This window comes from Aptenodytes forsteri, unplaced genomic scaffold (genome assembly GCF_000699145.1).
Source record: "Aptenodytes forsteri isolate BGI_AS27 unplaced genomic scaffold, ASM69914v1 Scaffold415, whole genome shotgun sequence".
Taxonomy (NCBI): domain Eukaryota; kingdom Metazoa; phylum Chordata; class Aves; order Sphenisciformes; family Spheniscidae; genus Aptenodytes; species Aptenodytes forsteri.
In genome coordinates, this window is record NW_008794745.1 from 1,460,312 (window position 1) to 1,479,615 (window position 19,304).

The following is a 19,304-nucleotide window of genomic DNA, read 5'->3' on the forward strand; positions in this document are numbered from 1 at the left end:
GTGTGTGTGTGTGTGTGTGTGTGTGTGTGTGTGTGTGTGTGTGTGAGTGTGTGTGTATGTCTTCTCTGCATGGAAAAGCTGAAGCCAGAAGCCAAATATTACCCCTGGTTCTGTCAGGGCGGTTGTGTGAGATCCTTTCATGTTTTAATTAGGCAGCTGTGATATTAGTGACTCAAGAGTGGGACAAACGGAGAGACTAACGTAGCAGTCGGGGCGCACATGCATTATGCAAACATCTTTTACAAGGGAATGTGTTGGCACTTATCGTCAGCATGCAGCTTGCGAGCTGTCTGCAGCTCTCACAGACGCAGGGAAGAAATGCACCCAGCCCCAGGAGCTTCTTCGGGCCAGAACGGCAGGGAGCATCTCCCTTTTTGCAGACCCGAGTGGGCTCTGCAGGTCCTCAGCCTTCCTCCTGTGTCCCAGCTGGGCTTCGGGAGTCCCTGTGACGATGGCATATATTGCCCTGCTGAAATGCATCGACTATGGGAGGATGAGGTCTGCAGCATTAGCCCAGGTCATAGATATATCGGCAGGCTGACATTTCCTTCCAGACTGCATTAACCCCGCTAGCTGAAAGTGTGTTTTTCGCTTTTATAAAGCTGTAAATCATCCTTACAAGCGTGGAGCTGTTATGACTCCCTTCCCCTGCTAGCTACATGGACATACACCCCCGCCAGTTACCCTGGAGCTCCTAACAAATCAATCTGTACGGACTGAAATACGACTCACGCAGGACCTGGGCTGGTGCAGTCACAGCATCTTTCCATCGGTCAGGTTTAGGGCCAGGGGGATTGGGCTCCTGGGAAACAAGCAAAACACACTGCGTGATTTTGCAAAAAAAGAGGGATAGGGATCAATGCCCAACGGGTCTTTCAGCATCTTATTACAAGCCTCAGTGAGCATTCCCCACCTGGCCATGTGAATCCACCGAATCCCGCTTTAAAGAACAACGGGTATAAAAAGCTCACACTTGGCTTGACTTGCCCCTGTGTTAACAGTATTTATTGCAGCTTGCAAGAAGTTCAGTTGCCTTGACCGCATGCAGCCCGGGGGAACGGCTGCAGGCAGCATGGGGGAAAAACCAAACTGTCTCCAGAAGAGCAGGCATACTGATTTGGGCATAAGAAGGGTGAAAAGAAAGCTGCACATCTAGTGAAAAAAAAATATTAAAGAGTTTAATAGCAGCTTAAAGACTGGGGGTTTTGGCAGCCCTAACACGGAAAGAAATTAAGCTCTGAACACAGGAGGTTATAAGGTGCTTATAGTAACAGACACGTACATGCAAGGAGCTTAGCAAAGGAAGCAGAAAGACAGTGTCTTTCCAGAGCTGGGGCAAAGGGACCAGAGCAGTGACCTGTCCTTGGGCGAGATGGGCTCATGATACCTGCCACAGTGCATTAACCGCACAGAGGGACATGGAGCTGCCCAGGGACATCTCTCCAGCGGCTGAACAAAGTATGTTGCAGCTCTTGGATGCACCCATTTGTGTGTGCCGATGTAGGACGATACCCACCGTAAGGTTGTCTGTGCTGCTGGGAGACCTGGACGCAATCCTGAGCTACAGCCAGGCGAGGGGAGGACGGAAATCGCTCCCAACTGCATCTAAGCACCCAACCAAGTTGGTTAAAACCATGCAGCAAATCTGGCATGGTCAGGAGTATCTCAGCCACCCTGCGTGTGCATCAGCACCCGCACAGCGGGTCTTGTATGTCCCATGAGCCTCTGACACTGTGCGTGCTGCAAAAGTGCACGTGAACATCATTCTACTTAAGAGTCCCAGGAGGAAGAGCAGCGCTCCTGGCACAGGGGGAATAAGGGCGTGGGCAGAGTTAAACCACCGCAGCCAAGACCATGTCACCTCCATGGGCACGAAGGGACCATGTCACCTCATGTGACCTCACCCCCTGCTTCTGGCTTTGCGTCTTGCAAAATGCTCGTGACATAGGAAAACATCCACTGGCAGAGCCACGGCCTGGGAGGTGCTGCTGGACACCGCTGGGTATCAAGGCCAGGCTTGTCATCTGGGTGTCAACCACACCACAAGTGGCACCCACCCTGCGGTGCTCTGCACGTGGCATGTCAGCGAGGAGCGTTGCATTGCAGCTCGTTGGAGCTGGGAAGAGGCATCCGCCAGAGGTATCTGCTGAGGACACTCCTGAGCTGAGGAAATACTGATTTTCTCGGAAGTCTTCATGTGACCACTAAATCACTTTTCTCCCCTCCCTTGGAAAACAGTCCTTACTATCTCACCCCGAGAAATACGGTGGGGCCAGCAGACCAAATGGTTCCCAGACTGGTCCCCCGTGTCCTGCCCTGCTGCTGGTTAATCCCATCAGGGAGACACGTTTGCCTGAAGGGGCTTGGCAGTGCTCACACATGTCATCTCTTCCCCAAGGTGATCTTCCTGGCCCGGCAGGGTCTGCCTTACACCTCTGCCTTTGCTACAAACATGGAGTTAATCCACTTTTGGCAAGGAAGCCTGAGAATTTATGTCCGTGGAGTGTGAGGAGATGAAAAGGCACAGTACAACATATTATCTGAAGTGCTCTATTGAATTACCATCATGTGAATCGAAACGACTTTAACAATGCAACCCGGCTTTTTGCCACAAAAAGGGACGACAGTCCCGAGGGACGTTTCAGAGTCCTGGTCCCTGGCTGCACTCCCGTCCCACTCTGGCCCCTTGGATGAAGAGCATTGTTCTCCAGTGGCCGTGCCCGAACACGGGGAATTCGGTTTCTGGACCAAATGGGCTCTACGCCACATCAACCCCAGCTCTTGGGATCAAAGGTCTTCAGGGTAGTGCGTGTAGTCCTTGCACGTTCTATGTGGTGTGAGAGCCCACCAGGATGGGTCACGTACCTCCAAACCCCCTTCCCACCCAAAGCAGCATGAGCCATGAGCTCTTACCTGCTCTGCTTCGGAGTAGGGGTTGTTCAGGACCACAGGCACGTTGCTCTTCCCCCACAGGTCACCGAAGACACGGTTGTTCTCCATCCGAGCCGGTAAGGCTTTCTGCGGCTTGTTTTCCCCTTCCCTGAAACTGAAGGGTTAAAAACCATTTGGGTCAGCGGGCTGGAGGGCAGCTGGGTGCTGGGACCAAGGGGCCAGGTCCCGGAGCGATGGCTCCAGGACCTGCTCCAGCTGCATCCCGCAGGAGCGAAAACTCATGCATTGCCCTGCAGGAGGGGAGGAAACGCTCTGCCTCGGCCAAAGTGATGAATCACCGTGGCGAGGGCAACCCAAACACAATAGAAATTTCACCACGCGGGTGAGCGCAGTCCCTGCAAAACAGGAAACCCCTGCCCTGACACTGGCTCTAGCAGGGTTACACTCCAGACCCTCTGCACCCCAAAAAGCAAGCTGGAGCCCTGCGAAAGCAAGCACGGAGCTGGAGAAAGGAGAGCCGCACGCAATTCCAGCTGCAAAACCTCATAGCAAAACCTCATAGGAAAACCAGCCGGGTTTGCAGAGCAGCTTGGTGTTTATGAGCAGAGGAGAGGAAAAAAAACCCAAGAAAAAATAGGTGGCTCCCAGGAGGGAGAGACAGCTCTCTCTCCTCTTTCTGACCTTTACAGATGCTGCAAATACCGGCGAGTGCAAGCAATTTTACTCAGGCAAACTGACGGATTGCCTCCACGGAGCTGGGGACGTTGGTAAGGCTGGGGGACTGAGGACATTCCCAGCGCTGGCTGCACTGGCCTGTAACTCACGGTGCACACAGTCTACCGCGCACGTTTTGCCTGGGGAACGTACCACGGGATATCGGTGAGGCTGTTAAATGCCATCTAAGCAGGTGATGGAAAACCACTGCCATATGAGCCCTCACGAAGGAGAAAAACAAATGGGGTTTAGAGACGTGATATTCAGAGAAGGCAGGCTGCGGCATCCGCACCGAAGGCGCCGACCGCCCTGGTGAGGCCACGTGTGGGAAGGAGCTCCATGGGTTGGGCTGCATGGGGCCCCGGGCCAGGACGGGCACAGCACCGTGGCTCGCAGCCATGCTGCCTTCGCCCTTGCTCAACAGACCAGCGAGGTAATGCGCTCTGGCAATTGTTATACTCCTGCTGTCAGTTCTTAAAAGTCTTCCAGATGCCCACTAAAGTCAATAATGAGCCTTTCCATTAATGACGGCGGGCTTTGGGCACCGACCAAAGTAGGACACTTGCACTCAGGACATAATTCACACCCACACGGTGCTCTTGACACTGTCTCGGGAAGACACGTATGTACAAATAAATTCAGTTTCACAACCCTCCTTGCCCCCCAGCTCATATCTTTAGGTACAGCTTAAGGAAAATACTTCACTTAAAGATGATCTCCCTGTGCTCTAAGTTTTCCGTAATTTTTCTGCCTCTACAGAGCAATGTTCAGCTGCCAAAATATTACACTAGGCTCCTGGACATCTTCCAAACATTAGCTGCCTTAGGGTGAAAGTGGCCAGCTTGGTGCAAGCGAGGGGGTACAGGTGCCACAGGGGCAGCTTTTACTGGTTTTTCTATCCCCCCCCCAGGAGAAGAAAGCTGTTCTTTTGTGACTTGGCTCCTACGAGTACGTGAAAGGGTTTCAATCAGATAAAACACAAGAAACCCCACCCGCCGCACCGCACAGCCGCAGCCAAAGACAACAGGTCCCGGCTCTTTGCTACATGGGGGCGGCACTGCCGGGAGCACCCGGTGGCCACGCAGGTCCCCGGGGCTGGGGACAGCCACAAACCGTATGGTACGCACTCTGCCCTCTACCAGCCCAACCAAAGGGGAAGCTCAGGGTCTCTTGACAGGTCCATCCTACCTCCACCTAAGGATTCCCAGCAGCAAGATAGAGAATTAACAGGATGAAAATTCAGCAAATCTGGCTCTTCCACCTAAGTCAAGGCCAGCTATTAAACCTCCCGGAGAATACTCATTTCCACGGCTGCACGTCCCTGCCCTCTTGCCCTGAGCTCCATCACGTCAGGGAGAGTGGAGACAGATCAACACAGAGCCACTGAGCGTGTGAAGTGATGGGCATACACGAGCCATCTCTTGTAGCTGATGAGCCCCAACGTGCTGCTCCCCATAACTGGCCCAATATCAAGACACAAGCACTAAATCCATAAGGTGATGGAAGAAATCCCTTGGCTTTACTGGTGCCTGGGACTTAGCAGGGGGAACCTGCCTCCTGGGGGACCACCGTGCCTCTCCAGGGGCACAGACTCTGCCTCTGTGCAGACAGGAGAGACTTGGGCAGGCAGACCCCAGCGTGCCAGATATCCCACAGGCACCTCCAAAATGACACTGAGCATATGCCTGCAGGCGCCTGGCACAACCCGCTGTTTCCAGGAAGGTGTTTGCAAGCCTGTCTAAATGGGCGTCTGCCGGCACGAGGGAGCCTCGGAGAGGAATCCATCAATCGGCAGCAGCAGCCAGAGCTCTCATCTGGGAGGCTGCATGCGTAACCTCATTGTCTGCACACCAGCAAAGCCATAAATGCTGGTACCTGTGCCAACGGCACAGAAAAAGACCAGATGCTTGAATTAAGTCATCGCTGTAGTTGGCTACTTTGTGTATTACAAGTATTGCTGGAGCAGGGCCCTGCTCCCATTCCCTGGCCTCGAGCATCACCTGACAGCGAGATGCACCGTCCTGAGGAGCAGCGAAGTCCAGGTGGGCATTAAGGGTTGGATGCTCAGGAGCAAATGCTCCGCATCCCATTGCATGTTTGCAACCGGGGCAGAAACAGGTTGCGTATTGCTATTCTTGATGGACTTATGGCTGCGTGAACAAGGCAGCGAGGTGCTGCCCTCACCTTTAGTCTCTGCTATAAAAGCACAGTCAAGCGTAGCTGCAACAAAGCCATTAGACTAAACTCGTGGTTGTATCTCTCGCCTCCGTGCTGGCGTTGTGCTGCAGTTTGCTCGGTGTTGGGCGAGGAGGTCCGTCCCTCGCAGGGCTGCGGGTGCGTGCCCCTGCGCTGAGCTAGCGCAGACCTCTCCCGGATGAGGCTGCCCAGAAGTATCCGGCTCTGTCTTTTGGAGAGAGACAGGGAGAGAAAAGCCCATTCAGAGCAGCCACAGCCTCACCCCAGATGGGGGAAAAAAAATTTAAAATATCAATTGCTTCATTTTACAAATATTTCCTGCCCATTTCTTGTAACTGCCTTGTTACTAGCTAGCTCAGACAGGAACAGGGTCTTTTGGGTCAATTATTTTCCTCTCTTGACTTGGCTTCCCCAGCCACCAGCAGAGACACGGGGTGACCTGCCACATCCATACGAGGATGCCACTCACACACGCAAGGAGACTGGCAGGGTGGCCAAAACACCGTGCCTGAGCTCAGCCTCCAGATAATGTTTCCGAAAGCACTTTATCGACAGGAGAGCCCAAAGGGCCGTTCTCACGGGTTGCCGGTGGGCGATGGGGAGGGCGCAGTTCTCCCGAGGGGTGTTTCAAGGCAGCCGGGTTGGACACCTCCAGGGAGCTGCTGTGAGAGCAGCCCCGTCTGCAGCTACGCCGGGGAAAGCGGGGCTTGCCCTCGGCTCCCGGCAGCCTTTGGAGAAATCCTCACGACTCACCGTCAGACCTGACCTGGGTGCTCTGGGACATTGAACAGGATTTTTAAAATCACCACTTTAGTGTCTCTGAAGAACTAGAAGCAATGCTGAAGATCTGTCCTCAGAGACGCTTGTTTGGCTCAGCTCTCCCAAAGGCCAGATCCAGGATCCAGAGATCCCTCTCTAACCTGGTCCTGCTGGTAGGTCTATTAAATACTATTAGCAAGATCTCTTGGATCCAGAGCAGGTTTTTGGGAAGGGACCCCGTTTGAGGTCATCTTTTGTTCTGAAAGCAAAATTTGTTACTTAAAAAAAGAAAGAGGAATCCTGCCCTCCCCCACTGGTGCAAAGGCAGAGCCTTGGATGCTGCCTCACCTCGCAAAGAGCATCTGGCTGTTTGGAGAAATGAGAGGCACCACTCTTTTCTTTTGACTAATTTGATGATGTTGCAGTGCTCAGAGTGATGAAGGGAAGTTGCTGAGACAGCCCTTTGCGAAATTTCTCCAAAGCTTTTCCAAAAAGAAAGGGGAAAAAAAAAAAAAGAGCAAAAAGAAAGTTTGTCACTTTGCTCCTTTGAATTTGCTTGGCAGAAGGATCCCTCTGATTCCCCAGGCAGAGATGAGAGGTACCACTAGCTGCTGCAGTCCCCAGGGACCAATTTGGATGAACTGATAAGGACATGGATGTCCACACTCCCGATGATGGCTCTCGTGCCGTGATGCCGACAGCAGTGCCCCGTGCTGCGACTCCGGGGGATGGACTCCTTCCAGGCCCTTGTCCTTGACCACGCTGGTGCTCGGGACCTGCGTGGGACGCTCACACGCGCACACCTCGCCTGCTGTGAGCTGCGGGAAAGACATACTTTCTTTTTACTCTCTTCCCCTCTCCCAGTGTGTCCCTGGGGACGGCTGCAAGGCTCCACTGCACATTGCTCCTCCTTCCAGTGCTAGAGGCTGGAGTAAATGGCAGTTGCCTCACCTTTCTTTTGCCCCGTGGAAAACCATACTCCAGAGGGCATTGCACGCTCAGGAGTTAATATTTCCTTGCTCTCATGCTCCTGGGGCAGCTCAGAATCTGCAACATTGGAAAACGTGCTGGCTGCAGGCTCCTCACCTCGAGGGTTAAGGCGAAGTCTGGCACAACAGCACGCGCTTGAGGGAGAGGCAGGAGAAGGGATCGGGCAGGATCTGGAATTTGCAGGGTACAGAGGATGGAGCAGAGCTCAGGAAGGAAGCGGGAATGTTGGAAGCAGAAAGAATAACTCCAAAAGGTGGGATGCGCTCCCCAGAGAGGCAGCGGGGCCAGCCTGCCTGGAGCGGGTGATTGCAGAACGATCAAAGCAAGAAACCACTTCCTAAATGAGAAAGGGGAGCTTGAATGGCACTGAAGGAAGAGGACAAAAGCCTCACTGACAAGCATGCGGCATGGCCTGAAGAAGGTTTTGTACCCTCAGAAGGTCAGAGCGTCGCTGGGCTGGGATTAGGAACTAATGAGCCGAGCAAGCTGCACCGAGTGGCTTCGGAGCGAGGCCTATGAAATACGAGGTTGGTAAATGCCGTTGAGTAGGCATTGACAGATAAAGACCTGGGAACAGATCCAAGCGATCCCAAAGTCCCACCGGCATCGTTCGAGATTCAGCCAACATCACATGCAGCCTGCAGCCGCCGTGCTTGTCCCTTCCCAGCCGTGCCCAAAAAGCACCCAGCAGATTTCAGCCTCAGCATCTTATTTGGAGGCCAAACGCAGTTCAGGTCTGCTGGGAAACAGCAGGCTCTTATGTGGGCCATGGGTTTGTCTGCTGGGACCACGTACAAGGAGAACGGCCATCCCATGGGATGCAAGAAGCAGCACCAGTAGAGGGGGGCTGAGCGGGTGAAGGGTGCTTTGGAAACTGGTCTGAGAGGGCTCCACGGGGATGTATTCGTGTGGCATATGTTATTTGCAGGCACAAAATGCCTCTCTGGATTAGATTGATGTAGTCAGAGTGACGAGGAAGAAGAATCCACCGAGGGAGAAGGGGAGGGTTATTCGCTGCCGAAGCTTCGTACTTCACCATTTTGCAGAATGGCAATAACATGATAGTTTCAGGGAACCTTTTCATTTCAGAGGTTTTAAAGTTTCATGTCCAAGTACAGAATAATGAAGACATCAGAAATGCAAATGAAATGTTTTGAGCAACACAAAGAGATATTGGCGGCGGCGAAGGAGGTGGGAGGAAGAGAATTTTCTCTTCAAGAACTGCAAAATTACGGGGTTTGTTCCAATGCAGGATGGAGCCTGAAACCTTGAAACCCTTCATAACCAGAATTCCTGCTCTCAGCACACTTCTCCCTCTCAGGGCTGCTGATGCTGCTTTTTGGACCGAAACTGCCATGTTTCCGTCATGCTGTTCATATTATGGAATAGACCTGAGAAGAAAAATAAATACTGGCAACTCGGTGAGGGGGGGAGAGGGAGGGAAGATGGGACATGACAATCTCCCTAGAGCTCAGAGGGAAAAACAGACCTAGGTTAGCTGGCAGAGAGTGAATCAAACTCTATTTTTGTTTTCTAGCCCACGGTGAGCCTCATGGCAGAAATGCCAGCTCTCATCATACCTTGTGCCCCACTTCCATGCTCTGTTTTATGATCGACTTCATCGCAGATGGCTTGAGCCAAGTAGCAGACATTCAGCCGTGGCCGCAGCCCATCCCACGGGCACGCACCGTGGACCCAGGGCACCTTACAGCTGGAAATCAGCAGGGAGCAAAAGCCAGGTCATTGCAGGGGCAACTCCCCTGGGGAGTGCAGACCATGTGTGCAAGGGATGGAGATGAACTGGTATTTTTTCCCAATGCATACTTAAGTTTCCAGTTTTCCTTGTAAGTAACATTAGAGCCATGGGCTGGAAGCCCAAAGCATCAGGTGTAATTTGAATCACTTTCGGCAAAGCCCACCTTGACCGAGAAGTGTTTGGCTCTTTGTGAATAACCTCAAACTTGTATCATTCCTTTCTGCCCTAGGAAAGCTGTCACAGCTCTGTGAGCCGGACCGGCTTTGACAAAGTGCTGCAGGCTGTGAAGGTCAGCACCAAGCGAAGATGGAGACAGAACAGGATTGGTCCTGAGACCAGCATCTCCAGCTGGATCGACGGTCAAGTGGTCCAGGCTGGAAGCGTTGAGCTTAACCTTCAGCGATGTTTTGCACCCTCCTGGTGTCTAGGTAGAGCTCTGTCCCTGTTTTGACTAGCGCCAGCTTTGCTTGCTCCCCCCCAAGCCTGGAGAAGTCACAGCCTACAGCGTTAGAGCTGCAGCAATCTGACAAAGCTTGCTTATTTTGGGGGGCATTTCTTTGGCATCAGCCAACACAGTCTCCATGGTTATCCGCTCCTCATTGCTCCCTGACCTTTCTGCACTTCTCTTACGGACCAGGAAAACTCTCACTGTAGAAGACCTTCACGATGCCCCAGCTCTGTCTGAGACCAAGCAGAGGAGATGAATCATCTCCAGCACGTCGCAGGAGTGGGAGGAGAGGCGGCTGAGAAATGCCCTTTACCCTGCAGAGCAGCTCTCGACAAGTTTTCCCTGCAGTATATCTCCTTTCCCACTTCTCTGCTTGAGCCCAGGTCTTCTCTCTCATGCAGAGTCCTATCGCAAGAGGGAGGCTGCAGCTTTTCATCAAGCAGAAGACTGAAGACTAATTTTGACCAAAAAGTGGATTTTCAGTCCCAAGGTACATAGATTACATAGATTTTTTTTTTTTTAAAGGATATTGAAAAATAAAGTGAGTGAAGTTTTGGTGAAGTACCCACTTCACTAATATTCGTGCCGGTTTGAGGTCCTTCAGTTTAAATGAATTCAAAGTGTTTTGGTTTAATCTCTTTATGAGTAGAAGAGACTCCTCAAAGAAAAACCCCATTCTTCACCCTTTCCCCCAGCCGGAGCAGAATTTCCTCAGAGAACCTGCAGCTGGTGGGACAGGATGGGGACAGCGGGGGACACGGTTTGAAGGGTGAGCCTGTACCTTGTATCAATGCTTGGGATTGTGCCCTCCGGGGGCTTCACCAGATCATGACCCTTAGCTCCATCGCAGCAGTCTTAGCAAAAACAGAGCGACAGAAGGGATTTTTTAAGCACCCCTGTAGATTTTGTTGGACCTGTAGTCAAACACAACCCCTTCAAGGTCTCAATTCTTTGGTTGCCTAAACCAAGTACGATGGGTTGGTGCTGGATTAAAGGACGTGCAGTCCGGGCAGGTAGCCCTCAGCCCTCCAGGGAGAGTGCCAGGCTCAGGGGGACCTGTAGTCAAACACAACCCCTTCAAGGTCTCAATTCTTTGGTTGCCTAAACCAAGTACCCCCAGGGATGGGTTGGTGCTGGATTAAAGGACGTGCAGTCCGGGCAGGTAGCCCTCAGCCTTCCAGGGAGAGTGCCAGGCTCAGGGGGTTAAATTGCCTCCTATTGCACAGCAGAGACCAAAACCAGCTGTTTCTGAAAGCAGCAAAACAAAAAAGCAGTGTGCCGAGATCTGGGGGTGTGTGTGGTGGGAGGGGACAGCAGGGAAGGATGTCCCCGAGCGCGCCCTGTCCCACCGCTCTTCCCCAGATGTCTGCCACTCACCACAGGCGCCGAGCTGAGCTGATTTTTTTTCCTCTGACTCAGTGTGACCACCCTAATGGGCTTTGAGTAACCGTGTCCTCCGCAGAAAAAATGCACAATTTGGGAGCGAGCGGAAATGATGGCGCAAAAACAACCAAAAATAAAAAAAAAGAAGATGGAAAACACACGGCGTGGGTGTTGGCTTGTGATGGGAGGGATCAGGAGCTCAGCCTGGGCTCTGCCGCCGAGCCGGGCAGGGAACCCACTGCAGGGATCCCACTCCTCCGCAGCCAACAGCTCTGCCTTTCGTCTCTCATTGTTTCTGACAATAAAAATAAATACCATTTTTTTCCCCTCCCTCAGGAAGCAGGTGCAGCAAGGGAACTTGAAGTTACAAACCCCTCTGTCACTGAACCGAGATCACCAGCTTCAGCGAACCATCCTGAAAAAGCCTCCTGGCTTTTACAGCCAGTCAATAACCGAGAGCAGCCACAACCTGCTGCGGCACTTGGCACTGCTAAAAGGTGTTTGGGGACTTGGGGAAAGGCAACAGGAGAAGGCAACATACCATTGCTAATAAATAGCCAGGAGGTGAGAGAGCTGGTACAAAAGAAAAAAAAAAAAAAATAGCTACCAACAATGTTTTGCAAAGCATGAAGGGTCACAGGGAGCTGCTTCGGCTCCGGAGCGATGATCTACATCTCAGGGAAATGCCAGGGAAGATCAGGAGGGCAACAGCGCACACATCACCCCTTGCAGAAGCAGCTATCAGAAATGAAGCAGTTCCACCCGCATGATGGGACTTCACCCTCCTCAGGAGGTCATGGGGCAAACATATGTCCCCACCCTTGTTATACATGCATATGCATATTGAAATAATTAGCTCGATCTAGAAAGAGCAGAGGGGATGAACAGGCAGCTTCGCTGTTGCATTTCAACAAGGGGTGGCTATTTCTGAGCTCTCAACGGGAAACATTTCCCCCCTTCCCAGAAGACGGGAGCACCCAAGGCAGGTCCCACTGCCCCTTGCACAGAGGTCCCCTTGGCTTCAGCTGGAACCAGACTGGGGCTCCCCTTCCCCCTCCCCAAAGCCAGAGCCTGACTGCCAAAAGCACAGAAGGTTTTGAAACTCATTTCTCCTGGGAAGCATCATAGTCTGCCAGTCTGACCTTCCTTCTCCCTCTCCGGCAGTTAATCAATAGCAGATTTCAAGGGGAGAGCTCCAAAACAGAATAGCAAGGACAGACAGTACCATAAATCTGATTTGGCAGGTGGGGAAACTGAGGCACGGGATTTTGTTTAAAACTTAAAACAAATGAGATTGAGAACACGGAACAGAAACAAATCCTAGCCTAGCCCACGATCCACCACATCGCACAGCTCAGCTTCCCACAAGACATTACTCCTGCTGTCTCCCTGATTTCCCACGCTTACATCTTTCTCCCTTTCTTCCACCATCTACTCCCAATTTTTCATTCCTTTTATCTCCCCCTCATCAACCACTTCCCCCTTTTTTCGCATCCTTTCCTCTCCATCTCCATCCTGCTGTGTCAGACAGCAGCCGTTTCTGGAGAGGTGCCCACCGACACCTAAACACCTAGCCGTGTTGGGTAGCCAAAAGCAGCACATTTCACCAAATGTAAAAAATGTATTTAGGGACCTACCAGTCCACCTGGACTTCTATATCTCTTGTCTCTACCTTGGAGGGTGCATCTCCATCGCTGTCCTTACTGCTGCTCTTCAGGAGATCCAGGACTGGCTCGATTTCTTTGAGCAGTTCATTGTCTTCCACACCGCCGTTGAGGCAAGGGTGACCACAAGCACCCTCCTTCCCCTTCCCAGCGCCCTGCCCTTTGCTGCCGGTAACGATGCCGTTAACGTGGACCATCGGCTCCACCTCCCGCCTGATCTCTCTTGTCCACAGGGAGCCCATGGTGCGGTCGGCTGCTGGCAGCGGCTGCTCTTTGCCGTGCAGGCTTGGGTTGGACAAGTCAACCACCTTCGGAGTCGGGCAGAGGGGTCTGGTGACACGGATGGTTTTCGGCGTCCCGTCGCCTGCAAAAGTGGTCTCCAGGTGAGTGGTGAAGCCCTCAGGGCCCCGCAGGATGAGGACCACGTAGGTCTCAGAGGCGATACTTCTCAGTATCTCCAGCGCAGTCTCATAGCTCATGTCCACCAGGGGCCTGCCATTGACGGCTAAAATGATGTCCCCAGCCTGGATGAGGCCACTCTGCTCCGCAGCCCCTCCCCGGATCAGGTCTGAGATGATGACGGGCGGCTTGCTGACGCGCTCCTTCACCAGGAAGCCGAGGCCGCCCACCTTGCGCTTGAAGAGCCTCACCGAGATGACGTTGGGCTGTATCTGCTGCACGCTGAACACATTCTCTTCCATGGCAGCCCCCCTCTTCGAGCCTGCAGACCAGGACCTCGACAGCCACTGAGCACGGAGAAATTCACTGTCCGAGATGCTTATCCACGCCGGGGCAGGGAAGGGACGACTCTTTGGCTTTTAAGCAACTGGCCTCACTGCAAAACTCCTCTGGGCTTTGGCTGCAGGCTGGCTTTCTGCAGCATATTCACTGCCGCCTCTCTCCCAAAGCGACGTCCTGGGGAAAGCAGGGTGTATCACTGGTGGAAAGCAAGGCTAGGGGCAGGGCAAGCAGGGCAGGCTGGGCAGGCAGGGCTGGGCATTGCGCGGCCGAGCAGGGGCTGGAGGGGGCAACATGCCAGCTTCCAAGTCAGCCTCTGGTCCTGTGCTGGGCAGAGGCGGGGAGGCAGCCCGCTCACTTCACCGACATCCCTGCAAACGGTCCACGAGGTTCTTTATCTAGAAAGGAGAAAAAAACAACAAAGGAGAAAGAAAAGTGAGATAGGGCAGGCGTTAAGTGCAGGCTCAGCACGGGGCTCGGCACGCCACAGACACCCACATGCATCAGCCCGTCCCCACAGATGTCATCCCCCGGGCTGCGTTTGGGAGACAGGCTGCAGTCTCCCATCACTCTGGGCTTTGTTTCCTCCGCTCCCCCTGCGAAAATCGGCACCATCTGTTCAGCGGGGGCCGGGAGAGCGCGGGGGGGAGCGGGGGAGCCCTGGGAGGGGGCTGCTGGGCAGCCTTGCTCGGACCCTCCCCGCTTTGCCCATGGGTCTCAAGCAAGATCCGTGCAAGTCTGGCAAATGGGTAGAGCCGCATGGAGCTCAGCGGTGATTTCTGCTGGCTGAGGATCTTGTCTCCATGTGTTTTCCAGAGCATCCAACAACCTGATGGTCGAGATGGATTGGGGTGTCCAGACAGGGGACGTATGTCCCTGCCCAGGATGAAACCCGTTCCATAGGTGCTGGCACACCGAGACCGTTTCGATGCTTCAGGAGGAAGAGTAGCAGCCACAAGCAAAACAAGGCAGTAGAAGAGGACATTCAGCTTCCCTTACCCTGAGTTACAGCAAAGCACTTACAATGGCAAGTGCTTCTAAGTCTGGCTACAGGGATCACAGCCTCAGCCTGGCTCAGCTCCTCCTCTCCCCATATTTCAACCCTGGCACGGGGATATAGGAGGCAAAGCTAGCACTCCCCCGTGCCCAGCCCTGCCATCCAGTTCTGAACAGTTCCCAAACAAACTGCTTTAGCTGATGGAAAACCATCGAGAGGAGAACATGCAATGAGTTTACCCATCTCTCGGGGGAACCTCATGCAGCTGGGCATGACTTTCTACAACCCTCGCGTGGCTTGGGGAGCTATGTCTCATTGACTCCTGATGGGACCCTGGTTCTTACATGCCTACGCTTGCATTCGATAACTTCAGCTCCCAAATCCTCTCTCCGCGTTCCCCTCCCATTTCTTAGATGCTCTGGAGAACATTTGTCTCTGTGACTGTGCCCTGACATTTAGCAGCAAGCTGAAATGCAGATGCCTTCTTTTTTAAATCTGAATTCTGGGGAGAGAACAGAGGGCACTAGATCTGCAGGCTGGAGGCACTGACGTGCCAAGGAAAACACTCCCCTGTCTCCCAGAGGCAGCACATTCAGGGCAGCATTTGCACCTTCAGACACCCCACACCGAGCCCCCCTCTGCCAGGAGCTCCCTCCGGCACCCGGATGGGAAAAACAAGGATCTGAGGAGCAGGGCAGTGACACCAGCCCTGACATTAACTCACTTGAGCATTTTAATCCTCATGTGACGAAGGGTGCTGACCCCAGACTGGCTCTTTATAGGCGAGTAAAGAATAAAGCAATTAGAGCCCGATAACCTGAGCCGATGGATTTAACCCCTATTGCCCTTCTCCTGCCATTATTCAGCCCTGCAGGGCAGTAGCAGCACACAAAGGGTTAAATGCCACCTGAGTAGGTCGGTGGGGAGTCACCTCCTCAAGGGCTAATCAGCCCGGGTGACACAAGCCCTAATTGCTGGGTGACTTCCCGCAAGTGGCCCTGGCCAGAGGTCACTGGAGCAGGACCTCTGCCAGCCATGATGGCCTGTGCCACCTCGTAGGGCTCAGGGCAGCAGAGCAGGACATCTCCTCCAGATCCTCGGGCCACCTGGGGAGGGAAGGTCACATATTTGGAAAGGAAGGAGGGAGGCAGAGGTCTGCTTGGAAAGGAACGTTCCTGTCCCTCTCCCTTTCCAGCCCCTCCATCTCTTCCCCAGCCAGAGCCTGCTTTCACCGGCAGCGCTGGACACAGTGGCACAGGCGGGACCCCAGCCAAGTCTTCCCCCTCTTTCGCAGGCGAGAGCCCTCGGGCTCTTCGGTGCCAGTGCCAAACCACAGGATCAGCTTCCTTCTCCCTGCCCAGGGTCTGTCTTTTCCTCGCCCCGCTCCCAGCAGCCCACCAGCGCAGTCCCTGCATCCCCCAGCCCCTCCACGGGTCCCCCCTGCCAACGAGGCCACCATCACCCTGATGTCCGGGCAAGCCACCAAGTCACGCAGGACTCATTTCTAATGTATTAGCTGACGCACTAAGGACGAACGAGGCTTTGAAAGCAGTGCAAGTACCATGCGAGTGCGGGACTGTCAGCTTCCCTTCAAGGGGACAACCCTGTTATTTGCTCTGGATTAGTCACTGGCTACGTGGCGCTCATGAACTCCTCGCAGTCGGTGAAGTCTGTGTTCGCATCGTGCCCATCTCAGCGGGGCCAGGGCCATCTCGGGGACTGCCCGGCACGGGCCCCTGTCACCGCTGGGCATCCCCAGCAGCTCCCGCAGGCAGATGCTCAACAGCCGGAGGAGATGATGCCTTTCAGCCCGGCTCGACCCCTTACTGCAGCGCTTGCAGGGGAGCGGGGTGATGCTGAGCTCACTGGAAAGGACCCTCATCCGCCCCAAAGAGCTGAGAAACCCCAAAGTGTTTGCAGTCCCTCACTCTTCTCCCACCAGGCCAATTTCCAGTTCTTCCCTCCAAAAAGCTTATAGCAAAGCTTATAATTTGTTACGTATATGCAGCTCCAGCCTGCAAGATCCCAGGGGAAAACATTATTGCTGGGTGCACATCGCTCCCCATCCCCAAAACCCGCCGGCACCTCAGCATTCCTTACAAGAGGGAAGAGAAGAAAAAAGTCGATTCTAGGCAATACCTAAGCACCCAGCCAGGGATTTCTCCAGGATGGGGTTGAGCACCAACATGTCCCCTACAGAGAAGAGGGGGACTCGCTCCTGGACCTCACACGCTCTCGCCCATGGGTGATCAGTGGCCGGTATCTCCCCCTGCCTCAGCTGCGGGCTCTGCAGCAGCAGCTGGGGACTGGCTGGAAGACAGGGAATGACATTTACTTGTTTAGGATTTCCCCCCCCTCAAACTCAAGCCTTTTCTTTCCTGTTTCTCAGCTGCTCCCAGTAAGGAAGGTCAGAAAAAAGCCAGAAGCAGAGGGGCAGGCAAGGAGATTGAGGGCAACCTGTCTCTAAGCCCCTGACCCTTCTGCTTCTTTGGAGAAGAGTTGGACAAGCATTTTCATAGAATCATAGAATCATTTAGGTTGGAAAATAACCTTAAGGTCATTGAGTCCAACCGTTTTCCAGCTGCAAATCCTTGCACAAACTCAGGCTGAAGATGGGAGGGACAGGGAGATGTTCAGGGCATGAGAAGGCAGCAGGAGACACCTGGGAGCGCAGGGAAGACTTCCCCAGGCACCCAGCATGGGTCAGGGCTTCCCCCATACCCAGCTCCCAGGGTGTCCTGGGACATCTGCAGGTCTGTTCCCAGAGGGGACACGTTTTGGATGAAACCTGAAGCATTCAACCCTGTGCGACGCGATGGGGAGATGCCGGCCGTTTGCAGCACAGGTGGCTCAGCTCTGCCGAGTTCAGTTCTCCCTACGAGCATCATTAAGAGTCTGATTTATGAACCCAAGAGCAGTAGTACGTTTGCCAGGTCGTACTGGAGGTGTCACACCTAACTCCTTAAAACCAGTGAGAGCAGCGCAGTGAGCAGGGTTTCACCGGGGTGAGTGCTACTCAGGTGGAAACACTTATTTCACCCCTGAAAGACAGCCGGGAGATGGCCAATGCCATGGGCAAGGCCGGGCTCATCTCCCTGCCAAGGCATCCCGCTTGAATTAACATCCACGGACGGTGCCGTCCCACTCCCTGCCTCGGTTTCCCTCCTCTTTCCAAAGCATAAAACCAACTCAAATTAGAGAAGAGCAACAAACCCTGCAGAGCTGCAAACTTGTAGCACCCCAGACAAGCGTTACAAAAAGCGTTAACTCTGATCTCGACACCGATCCACGCTGACATTGCTTGTTTGGAGGCTTTAATCAGTGTAGGGAAGAGCGGCAGAACAGGCTCCCCTACGGCAGCGACAAAGGCATTCGCGTAACAAACAAGCCCTATGAAAAGCAATAACGAAAAGCTTTTAGAGTCGCCAGATAACATTTCAAGCAACAAACTCCAGCACATATGTTAATTGGATGATTTGATTTAGAAAGCAAAGCGGAGGAGAAATCAATCTTGGGAGCTTAACACAATCTCTTAACTCTCCCAGCCAGGAGCTGCAGGCTACGGTGAGCTAGGATGTACCCAACACCAGCCCTTTGGTGTGGGCACTTGGGTTGCCCTTGTCCTCGCAAATCGATTTTGAGTCTTGTCTTTGCTGTGGTAATGGCTTACATCTCTACATGCCAGCTTTAAATGGACACCATTGTCCTATTTAATTAGTTTTCGTGGGATTTATAGCGTTCAATGAAGAACCCCAGGGCTGAAGGATTTATGCCCGTTTAATTTTTATGACCCATGGAGCGTCAGTGAATCTGATGAGGAGCAACGGGATGCAACATATGCACAGTTACTGTAAACCTGCGTGTTTGTGCATCTGAAAATGGAGCATTAAAGTGATTCACTGGCAGCCAGCTTCCTCGTGCCAGCAGTTCTGCGATCAACTCCCGTTCGGCTCAGACCGATGCCATGGTGTATCTATGTACATGGCCTTTTAATCCTGAGAATATATAGACAATGTTCCCCCAGCTATATCTAATAATCCACCTCCCACCAACCTTGCCAAAATCTGCCCGGGAAGGAGCGAGCCCTTTTTCCTTCACAGCCAAACGACGCGCTCTGCTTCTCCCTTCCCACCCCCAGCGCACGAGGCTGGGAAGTGGCTATTTCGCCTGGGCCACGACATTTTCTTCACCCCCAATAAACCTGATTTACACATAGGAGTCAATTAAATAAAAGGCACTTTGCCATCTGTACAACACCCCGGTACCAGTGCCCAGCGTCCAGTGATGCTGCAGAGCTGCTGGACCACTCCACGCAGCCACGGAAACCGGCGGGCTCAGGAAGGATGCTGCCGAAGGGATGAAGTGCCGAGGTCTCAGCCCTGGAGACCCCCTCTCCTCCCCCACGTCAGCAGGGCACAGGTGTTTGCACTGAAAACATGCCTATCACGGGTAAAAGAACAGTTAATAAATTAAATGCTTGCTTTCTGATATAAATAAATCTATATCCATTCCCTGGGAGCGTTCATTTGCCTCTAATCAGGGGGTTGTTTTCTGGAAAGCAAAACAATACACATTTGCTCCTGGCCATATCGTTGGGCTGAAGCTGCCCCAAAGCCCCACGACCTGCGCATTTATCCAGCTCCTGGTACTTGCTTTTGTTTTCATCCCAACCGTCCCTCTCTGGGGAATTAAACAGCCGAGGAAAGCCTGGTCATGCCGGCACAAGGAGTCGCCGGCATGCCTTCTAGGCAGTTGGATCAGGGGATC

General features: G+C 53.3%; 1 protein-coding gene across 2 annotated transcripts in view; it reads right to left on the reverse strand.

Moving 5' to 3' along the window:
• Positions 1-13,503, reverse strand: part of NOS1 (nitric oxide synthase 1) — a 42,438-nt gene extending 28,935 nt beyond the window's left edge. The window contains exons 1-2 of one of the 2 annotated variants that reach the window (XM_009274026.1): positions 12,776-13,503; positions 2,914-3,040 (exon numbers count right to left, since the gene is read on the reverse strand). In XM_009274026.1, the coding sequence (XP_009272301.1) occupies positions 2,914-3,040; positions 12,776-13,503 (855 nt within the window). Of the gene's footprint in view, positions 1-2,913; positions 3,047-12,775 lie in introns of both variants that reach the window. The other variant, XM_019470686.1, reaches the window with a different exon arrangement.
• Positions 13,504-19,304: the final 5,801 nt, after the last annotated feature.